This window comes from Talpa occidentalis, unplaced genomic scaffold (assembly GCF_014898055.3).
Source record: "Talpa occidentalis isolate TD23 unplaced genomic scaffold, MPIMG_talOcc4v2.1 talOcc4.16, whole genome shotgun sequence".
Lineage (NCBI taxonomy): Eukaryota > Metazoa > Chordata > Mammalia > Eulipotyphla > Talpidae > Talpa > Talpa occidentalis.
The window spans coordinates 37,244,360-37,255,155 of NW_023601653.1; the positions used below are offsets into that span (position 1 = coordinate 37,244,360).

Here is a 10,796-nt window from a genome sequence, read left to right on the forward strand (position 1 = left end):
ATACTAACATCTCAAAATAAATTTCTATTACAATTTTATGCAAATTATGGTATAAGATTATCACCTGCCACATTCTGAAATGGCACCGACTTCATGTAACATTCCATGTCAATGTACTAGTCAAAGTCCTCACTGGTGATGTTTTATGCATTATCATCTGAACACTAGAAAATAAGCTGTTAATCTGATAACCACAGTATGTTAAAATGATTAAAATCACTGCATATTCAGATGGTTAAAGCAGGTAATACAGCAAGAAAAGTATTTCTAATTCACAGTTTCAAAAATAAAGGGTGCAGTTTTCAAATATCTGATTGCTTAAGATTGGTCACTCAATTTAACAACTGCCTCCTTCAGTACATGTAAACTATGTTTGCACAGCATTAGGAGATGTCTTTTATTTCAGAAGTTAGTTCTTACTGTTACAGGAGCACCACAAATTTGAAGAGGCTACAGTGTGAAATGAAATCACTGAAGGATATGTTAAATAAAATTTTTAACTATTATGTAAGGTACTGCAAAAACTTTTGCTTCCCCACAGCACAGACCCCTTAATCAGGAAATATAGTCAACACTTATCAAATACAGTATGTAAATTATCTCTACAAAAAAAGGAAAATCTAACTCAACTAAAGAAAAAAAAATTATTTTTATCTAACAAACCTGTGATAGCCGGCTTCAGAATTTTCCTAAAAATAAAATTCAAAAGCATACACAGTATTTGTATCCTTCCATAAGGAATGTAGAAATCCAAAAGGAATGAAAGAAAAATCTGGTTTTAGGAATTTCTAGATGGAAACACACGCACACAAAATGGGTTAACTTAAAAAAAATCAAGTACTTAAATATTCAAAATTTAAATGTATACGAAAATTTATAATAGAAAAAAGTGGCAAATTGTTATGACTTGATTTGCTGAAAACATCTGCAAATTCACACTGGCATTAATAAAACCAAAGTTTCAAAAATTTACTCCTCTCTCTCTCCAAATATGTTTTCTGTGCAAAAATAAATATCTGAAAATTGCACTAATACAATAATACTTATTTTTAACTTTTGTATTGTGAATAATCTGCACATGCTGCTTTACAGACAATACATATTTGTAAACTTGCTCATGCAAAATTAGTGTGCAGCAGGGACATCATTAATCCCCGTACTTAAAAAAAATGACACTCATTTTTTAAATTGCCAAATCCTCTGAAATATAACAAATCTTACAGATAAATTCTTGTCTGCCAGCTAAAAATCAATTTATGTGGTTGAAACAAAGTTATACAAGAAAAAGAAACATGGTTTTGTCTTGCAGAATTTTTGATTTTTAAATAAGACAATTTATAAAAGAAAGGAATTCATGGTCACAAAATTTTAACATTTTAATCCTAAACATTACAGGGCAAATAGATACTGGACCCTATTTCCATATTCCATAAAATCTAACTTTTAGTTCCCATTTTAAATGTTGCCCTAACCACTGAAACATTAGTGGTTTACAACCGCTGGATTATGGAAATACATATTTCTGAAATAAATGCTACAAAAACAACAATGGAAGAAAGCCAAACAGTCCCCATGAAGGAAAAAAAGTGGAACATTTTGAAGCTCTTAAACACTTCTCTCTCCATGTCTTATGATTAACTTGTCAATTCAGTGCATCATATGGTCAAAGAAATGGTCCCCATATTAAACAAACATCTAACTAGTGTCCATTGATTCCAAGTTAGTGGATGATGAATCTTTTTGGATACTTTCAAAGATGGCTGCCAGTTCAGGATTAGAACTGATCTGTGACTGGAATTCACTCATTAGTGGACTTTTCTCTGCTTCTGGAATGGTTAGCAGGGCTGCTACAGCTCTCATGGCTGATCGCTTTAATTCATCTTGTTTTTCAAACTCCTGTTTTACTGAGTTTGCCTTTACCTGTAACATGAATAAATGTGTGTATTAAACACTATAAAAGACAGCTCTTACACGAACAAAACTCAAACACAGAAATTAAGGAAAATTAATTTCAGAGGTCCAAAGGCACATGAAACTTCATAGTATAAGCCTAACTGTGTTAAAGTTCACTCCTTTTTTTTTTAAAGGGGATATTTTACGCAAAACCTCATTATAAATAAGAGCCATCATGGTGAAACTAGGTCCCAGAGTCTTACCTGTTTAAAGTAAGTTCTGCTTTGGCCTCCAATAAGAAACTACACTACAAACAGATAACTGTGTGTCCTAATTACTTTTGTAGCACCTTCTGAATCTATGAAACCTATGACTTTCCACCTACCTATTCCACCAGAATTAAACAGTTCCAGTTCCTCTTTGGGGCATTATTACACTTTACCCCCATCGATAGCATTACTTCAAAACAAAACAAAAAAAGACCAGCATTTAACAGTGCTAAGTTTTCTATAACAATCCACACATCAACGGGTTAACTTTTAAAACCAACTGTTGCGTATGGTGCTTGCATGGCTAAACATTTGGAAAACTACAGAATTGACTAGTAATCCTGAATACACCAAGTTTGGCCTAAATTGATCTATCAATAATTACCTTGGTTGTACATGTGGCACGTAATGGCTCAACAAGTCGGTCCAATCTCTGCAGCACTGCACTTGGACAAAGGGTAGAGAGTCTCACCAACATTAAAAATGTTAGCATCTATTAGGAATGAAAAAAGACAAAATTTAGACTTTGCATTATTTTCTAAAAGAAAATTCCAAATCCTGACAAAGATTTAAAATGAAAATAACTAGCATGCACAATAAAGTTTCATTTTAATGTCATCTGTGACTTGGAATTACAGATTTGTCTTAAATTTATCTGAGGAATTTTAGTTTTAAGTACCAGTGAAAACTTACCTATAATGTGGTCCTAGAGTACAGAACCAGTGGCTCTCAATCTTAGCCACACATGAGAGCTGAGAACTTTGAAATATTCCTATTCCTCAATTCCATTAAAGACAGGATCCATGGATTCAGGTTTTTTTTTTTTTTTTTTTTAAAAACTCATATGCAACAGAATTTAAAACATCACTAAACAGAAAAATAAATGAGGGCCTCTCTAGTGGCACAAGGGGTTAAGCACTGCATTATGAAGCAATCCACAGCCTCTGCAATACGAATTTGATCCCCGGCCAGCCAGGGAGCAACCCACAAGGTGCAGACCTCTCCTGTCTCACCTGCTGCTCCCCCCTCAGCAGTGTATTTCAGTCAGTCTGCCTGTTCTATTCCCCACTCTGTCTCTGGTGAGTCCTCTCACCCCCTGCATCTCTGGCCTATATCCCAGCTCTTGTATGCATAAATAATCTTTAAAAAAAAAAAAATTGGAGAAAAGCTTTTATAATCTAATTTCCACTGACTTAGCAGATTTTCCTTAAAAAAGACTTATTAATTACTCCATATAAAGTCCAGTAAGCCATATTCTTTTTTTTCTCTTAAGACTATAAATTACACAATTAAATTGGAAGATCCTGTTACTACTACTTTTGGGGGCCCTCTTCATTGAGTGGAGAGTCAGGTTACTAAAACATATGGAAACACGAAAGTTGGAGTTCTGACAGAATGGCTGAATTACAGCCCAACTACTATTTGCCCTACTTGACAAAAAACCACGAATGAAAGAGGAGACAATGCAATTAATTTTTCGAGTCACCCTTTCATAATTTATATTTAAAACAGATATTAGTTTTCACACAAGAGATGATGGGTTTGAATTTGGATGATGATGTAGTGATATCAGAAAAATTAAACTAATCTGAATATTTTTTAAATGGAATGTTTATGGACTGAGTAATGGGAAGTAAGAATATATCAATTTTACCATGAAATATACTCATTCTTTTTATCTTAAACAATTTGTATGATAATTTTTTTAAGAAGATTTATTTTTATACAAGAGCTGGGTGGGGTACAGGCCAGAGGTGCGGGAGGGTGAGAGGATTCACCAGAGACAGAGCGGGGAGCAGAACAGGCAGATGGCGGAAACACACTGCTGAGGGGAGCAGCAAGCACAACAGGAGAGGTCTGCCACGCCATGTAGGAATCTTCCTGGCCAACCGGAAATCGAACCAGCGCTGCAAAGACTTCTGACAGCTTCACAGTGCTGTGCTCAACACGCTGTGCCACCGGGGAGGCCCCTTAAACAATTTGGAGCTAATTGTATTAGCCATAACAAAAATAAAGCAATACTATCCCCAAACATATAAAACAGACATGAACAAAGGAAAACACAGAACAGTTATAAGCAGAGTTCATTCTCTAAACCTAAAAAGTGGGATGATTTCTCTCTAGCTGCTTCTATACAGATTGCTTTGTATATCTGAAAACAATTCTTCCAATGTTATCCTTGGAATTAACAAAACTCTTGGTATTAAATTCAGTACACAGTATTTGAAAATAAAACTCCTTCATTCAGGTAAACAATCATCATGCAGAACAACCCTAAAGACAGCCACAGAGAATTAGCCAAACCAATGACAGGAAACAAATAAAACCCTCTGTAGGTGGTAACTATAGTTAAGAAAAGCCAAAAGGATTATGGATTATACTTTGAACAGCAAATCTGTCTCAACTGTTTTCTTGGGGGGTAGGGGGAAGATCGACGGACTATTCACTAAGAGAGCTGGGGCAGAGAATTTCTTAGAATTTTTTATTGCATTAGGTTTTACTCCCTCCTTCAATGAAAAGGTTTCTGGATTTCTCCTGTATGTCACTGCATTTTAGCATTGTTTCATAATTATGTTTGCATATTAGTTTACAGAACACACTAAAATCAAGACAAAGCAATTTCTCTCCCAAGAGCAAATACACAAGCACAAACTTCAAGTGTGATAATCATAGCAAAATTATCTTAACAGTCTACAGACACAAATCTCTTACCTTAATATCATAATGGTCCTTCAAACCATCTTCAACATGATTTAGAAATTCAAAGATATCTAGTCTATCAAGACAACTATCAAGAAGTGTGTACATACACTCAAAAGCTGCCTTTCTAATATCCAGGCCATCATCAACTGTATGCTTAAATGGACCCATTTCTACCTGTTCAAACAAAAGAATGTGTGGATATAGTTAAATAGTAAAAAGAAAAGTGCAGACAAAAACACTGTAATCTAAATAACTTACCTCTCTTATAAGCTCCTTTCTAACTTTTGTTTCATTGTAAAGATGTGGAAGAACAGTATCTAGAAGATCCCTTATTAATGATGGTTTATTATGTGCTGCTGAATTGAATGTGACCAAGGCTACCCTTCTTACATTCAAATCTGGATCTTCCAATGTTTTTAAGAAATCGCCTAAAAAATTATAAAAGAAGCAACAACAGTTACAGTATGTTTACAATCTGTTTTTCTAAATTGACAATTATTTAAGGGAGATCACAGAACATTATGAAATACTAAGTGAACTTCATAGTTTCTGTGGTAGCACACATTGTCTAAATCTGAGTGGATTTAGTTGATACCTACCTCAGTACCTATAAAACAGGGTAAAGAGGGAGAGCCCCAAAAGTTCCCCAGTTCCTTTTATAGACACTTTCTAAAGAGTTAGGTTGCACAGAAAAGTCAGTCAGCAACAAAGACTAGTAACCTGAATAATGATCGTTAGTTCAAAATTAGTACTTGCACTAAAAGCAATGAAAAATTGAATTCAAAATAAGATAAAGTGAAGACAGCTCTACCACTTGATAAAATATAACATTGTTAAATTACATTTGTTATCAGAAGGCAAAGAGAAAAATATGCTTTCCATCCCCATTTACATTCCTATCATCAAGAAACACATAAATTGGTAAAAGGGTAAGAACACAAAAGGGGGGAACTAAATTTGAAACCTAACATTGGACAAATAGCTAAAGAAAGAATTTTGCCACTTTAACAACAAATATAAGTCTGGATATGCTTGCAAATATGTGGAAGAAATATACTTGAAACACAGATAGTAATCCAAATCACTCCACAACTGTATGAATTTTAACAAGTTAAATTTAGGCAAGCGACTCAATTTCCCAGCTTATGAGTATTATAAAATTTTTAGGGATACTGAACAGAATAAATAGCATGTGTATTACTAAACAGTGCCCAATATATACCTGGTATTCACATGGAGCTACTATTTATTCAACATTATACAACTGCAACTTTACCTGCAGCAATCTCAGAATACACAGGGAAAAAGAAGTGTCAGAAGGACTTGAATGTATTACAACAGCCATTTAAAAAATGGGAGGAAATAAATACTTTAAATATTGCAGATGAGTTAATCATGACTGACCACCCAAGAAAGTTCCTGTACTGAATTAAAAAAAAAGTAAACCTCTGTTTGCTTAGAATCAGTAAAATGGTAAATTAGATTAGAATAAACTATGCCTCTGCTTTCAAAATAAATATGCATGTTCCAAAATATTGCTGGTATTATGGATAAATGGTAATATAAACTAGGATCAGTGGCATCCATTTCCTTGGCCTAAGAATTTCAATTTTCGAGAAGCTTCCTAGGTTGTTCTAATGTTTATATATTCACAAAATAGCAAACAATGTCACAATTCAGTGAGACTAGAATAATCTCACTGACTTAGCTATACCAGTGATACACATTGGTAGACTGCAATCAACCTGGACGGTCTATTGTCAGAATGTACATGTCTCTTCTTTTGTTCTATTGTGTATACCAGGAACACAAATAAACACTAAAACAAGAAAACAGGGTGGTAAACAGAGACAATAATCTCTCAACGAAGACTATTTCTAGTTCTGAACAATAGTACCCATCAATGCCCATGTCCTCGATAAATCCATTCTAAGTTCCTTTAAACTGTATTTTTTCCCTTTCTGGCCCACTGCAGAATGGCATGAAACTGCAAAGCTTCTTTGCAATATCCCTCTATCTTCTCTGCTGGCATTTCCATTCTTATGTTGTGAAGAATGCACCAAACTGAGTTCTGCAGGTTTTTAGTTACTACTAACTCTAGGAAACACCAATGATGAAAACAAAGGAAAGCAATAAAATCAAGAAAGTTAATCCGAAAAGCTGGATATTTCCTTTCTGGTTCTGAAAATTAGCTCTAACCAACTTTTTTCAATTCTTAAGCTTGTTTCCATCTTACATATGGAAGTCCACTAATCTCTTGGGAACTGAAGAGTTACAAGTAGTAATAGAAATTGAGGCCCTAACAACACAAACAAGACTCACTTATATCTGGGTGGAAACTTCAGAGTGGTCAAATAGATCAAATACTCCCTTATCTACTACTTATTTTAGGTCATCCTTAAAATAAGATTAAGAAATATTCAGCTGACTCTAAAGATAACTTAGTGTATTTATTAATTTCATTTCATTGTAAAATTATCTGGTAACATTTTCAAACTAAGTGATGATTAAATGTAAGATAAAAACTTAATTATCATTTTAATGAAATAATTACCAGACCTTAAGAGCATTTTAATTCCTGGTTGATATAGTTACTGAAATTAGTTTTTTTAAACCATTAACTATTAAATAGTTAATTAGTATTTCCACTTACCTATGCAGTTCTTTAATAATGGATCAATAGGTTGTGGATGATCAGAAATAGTAAACTTCACAGCTGTAACCACTGAGCTTCGGGCATATGATGAGCCTAATTAAAAATAAATTATAAGTCTATTGGGTATATAAGCCCACTAAAATCCACCAACACCTTAATCTTTTTCAAACTACTTCAAATAATAGTAATGTCCTCGATTCCTTAAAATTTCTCCTTGATCAAGAGGGGTATCTCTTATTGCTCTCAGGTTACTAATGGAGCGACGTTTACTAACCTCATGAAACATAATCCCATTAGATTTCATAAGAAATAATTTCTTATGGGAAGAAGAAACTAGGAAAGCAGTAGTGGAAGAGGTAGTCTTCACAAAAAGGTACTGGTTAAATCCATAAAAAATGTTAATAACCAATAAATTGCTTATTAAAAAATAGCTATTATTACCTTCTACTTGATCTACAAGATGACACTGGAAAATCTAAAACTCCAGGAGTTTTCATTTGAACTTTAAGTTCACCAATTTTAGTATTACAATTAGTACTAACAAGCTACTTAGGATTAATTTAGAGACAACTGTTTCGCATTTTAAGATCAAAGAGTCAACATTAAAATATAGTAACACTAGTAACTAGAACTTAACTATTACGTAATTACTCCTTATACTTTTAAATATGTCATCTGGCAGTTCATATTCTAACAAGGCAATGGCTTCTCCATGTAACAAGATACGGAAATATTTTAAGTTCATTAGGCATCTTTCAAGAGAAACAACTGCTTAAGAAAAATCAAGGTACCCACCTGATATCAAGTACCCCTTAAGCCGTGGAAGGAGAGTTTCTGGATCAATTAGGGTGAGTTTACCTAGACACTCAGCAACAACATTTCTTGTTCCTTCTTCAGCACACTCACAGTGCTTTAGCAATAAGGCCCAGATGTTTTCGACATATGGTTTAAGGCCCACCACTGATGCAGAGCTAATAATTTCCTTCAAGGAATGCAGCAGAAGGTACTGCCTTTTGGGCTGACTGGTTATCTCTTGTAAGACAAATGGCAGATATTCAGGAAGGTTGCCCACACTAATGCTGCCTAATGCATAGGATGCGGCTGACTTGACTTCTTCACTAGGAGATGAGAAAGCTTCTAATATTACAGATTTTAGTTCCAGCTGCCCGCTCAAGTCAATATGATGCCCAACTTCTCCAAGAGAGAGTAAGGCTAAGAGACGAATGGAATCTGTAGACCTGGAGTTCTTGACATCTTGAATAAATTGACCTACTACAGCTGGGCCTTCTTTAGGGCATGCTCGAGTAAGGGCAGCTACACATTTGGCAATGGAATAATAAGACTGCTTGTGAGTAAGAGCTGTGCTCTGAGAATAAACTGGACCGGTTAGCATGCGTAACAAATCCATGTATCCTAGATTGTTTGTTCCAGTGACAACCAGAGCTTGGAAAAAGTCTAGCATGGCGCTAAGAGCTCCCCCCTGCAACAAGGGTGATCTCACAAGTCCAATAAGTTCATTGAGAATGGATCCACTTATCTTTGAAAGGGAGGAGGGATAAACTTTTGCCAGTGTGGTGAGAAAACTGATAGCCATCTGAGAAACATGCATATCACTTTCGCTGATAAGGGGTGGGAGCTCATCTAAAACTGCATCAATCATGGCAGCTGTCAAGCTGTCACTGTAGTTTTTAATTAGAATATCTAGGGCAGAAAGTGTGCCCAGTTTCAAAGCTCTCTGGTTTTTCCTGAGAAATGAAGCAAGGATAGGAACCCCTTCTCCCAGGACAGGCCTCAAATCTATCTTCAGAGGCGACCCAGCAATCAGTGTCAATGCCTTCACTGTAGTTAACCGGGTAATTTCATTCTTTAGTCTCTCCAAGAAAATCTGAAGTGTATTAGGCAAGTCTGAACCCAAATTGTCTCCAAGGTTGCAAATTATCTGTCCCATACAAGAAATAGCCCTTTCCTTGACTTCCTGATCAATGTCAGCTGCTTTTAACCTTTTAATGGTACAGGTAAATAAATCTTTGATGTAAGGAGTTGCATCAAACGAGGAAGGCTGATCTAAAGGACGAATTACTTTGACAAGTTGTTGAGTAACAAGAAGTGCTTCAGATGTAATCTTGTAAAAAGGGTCTCCAACACAAGCCACCACAGGAGGTACCAAAGCCTGAACGTGAGGATGGAAGACTTGAGGAGAGTGGTTACAGAGGATTACATATAAACATGACAAAGCATCAATCTTCAAATTCGAAGAGCTTGACTTATCATTCAGTGAGAAAATGATTCCTAAAAAGCCAACCAAAAATATCCATTAATTTTTATAATGTTTTTATGAAAAAATTAGAAACTAGCCCCCTAAAATATTGCCATTTTCCATTTTATCACATCATCTCTAAATTAGCAGAAATTGCACAATCTATAGTATTAGAGCTAAAAATTTTAGGAGATATTTTGAAGTTTTTACTTTGCAAACCTCTAACTTTAGGTTTTCAATGTTTTTTTTTTTATTTAAAGAGCAGGTTTATTAGAGAAGGGATAGGAAAGTAAAAGACACTTGCACAGACACAAGCAGGCAGGAAGAGATACACGATTTTTTTTCTATAAAAAATTAGTTTTTGTGTAAATTAGGCAGTCAGAAATGTTCCTTTTGAAGGAAACAATTGTTTGACCTTATCTAAATTTTAATAAAATCTATACTAAGCCCTTAAAGTGATTAACTCTTTTTTTTCCATACCTGGTACAAGTACAGGAATGTGTTGCGTCAGGGCCCCGGGTAATACATTTACCAATTCAGTTAACATGTTAAAACAACACTGCCGGGTCTTCACACTTTTTTCTTTCATCTGTTTGTGCAGAGCTTTAACAATGTTGGGAACCTGTAATTATCACACACTCATTAGCTGGTTCAGCTATTGGTACCTCTTTTTTTTATTTAATTTTTTTTTTAGATTTATTTTTTTATTTATACAAGCACTGGGTACAGTCAGAAGCACGGGAGGTGAGAGAATTCACCAGAGCCAGAGCAGGGAACAGAACAGGCAGACTGACGAAATACACTGCTGAGGGGAGCAGTGGTCAGCAGGAGAGGTCTGAGCGCCATGTGGGCCCCTCCTCCGGTGGCTGGGGAGCAGCAGGGGATCGAACCGGCGCTGCAGAGGCTGCGGGCAGCTTCGCAACCCAGCGCTCAACAGCTGCACCACTGGGGAGGCCTATTGGTACTTCTTAACACAAATTATAGAAGACAAGGAGAAATGGAAGAACTCATCTTTTTT

The 10,796-nt window shown here is 35.4% G+C and overlaps 1 protein-coding gene across 1 annotated transcript in view; it reads right to left on the reverse strand.

Annotated features, from left to right (window-relative positions):
* Positions 1-383: 383 nt before the first annotated feature.
* Positions 384-10,796, reverse strand: part of CAND1 (cullin associated and neddylation dissociated 1) — a 35,126-nt gene continuing 24,713 nt past the window's right edge. Inside the window, exons 9-15 of the mRNA XM_037514034.2 lie at positions 10,259-10,400; positions 8,317-9,810; positions 7,519-7,614; positions 5,124-5,293; positions 4,875-5,039; positions 2,548-2,655; positions 384-1,920 (exon numbers count right to left, since the gene is read on the reverse strand). Of these exons, the coding sequence (XP_037369931.1) occupies positions 1,696-1,920; positions 2,548-2,655; positions 4,875-5,039; positions 5,124-5,293; positions 7,519-7,614; positions 8,317-9,810; positions 10,259-10,400 (2,400 nt within the window). The 3' untranslated portion in view covers positions 384-1,695. The remainder of the gene's footprint in view (positions 1,921-2,547; positions 2,656-4,874; positions 5,040-5,123; positions 5,294-7,518; positions 7,615-8,316; positions 9,811-10,258; positions 10,401-10,796) is intronic.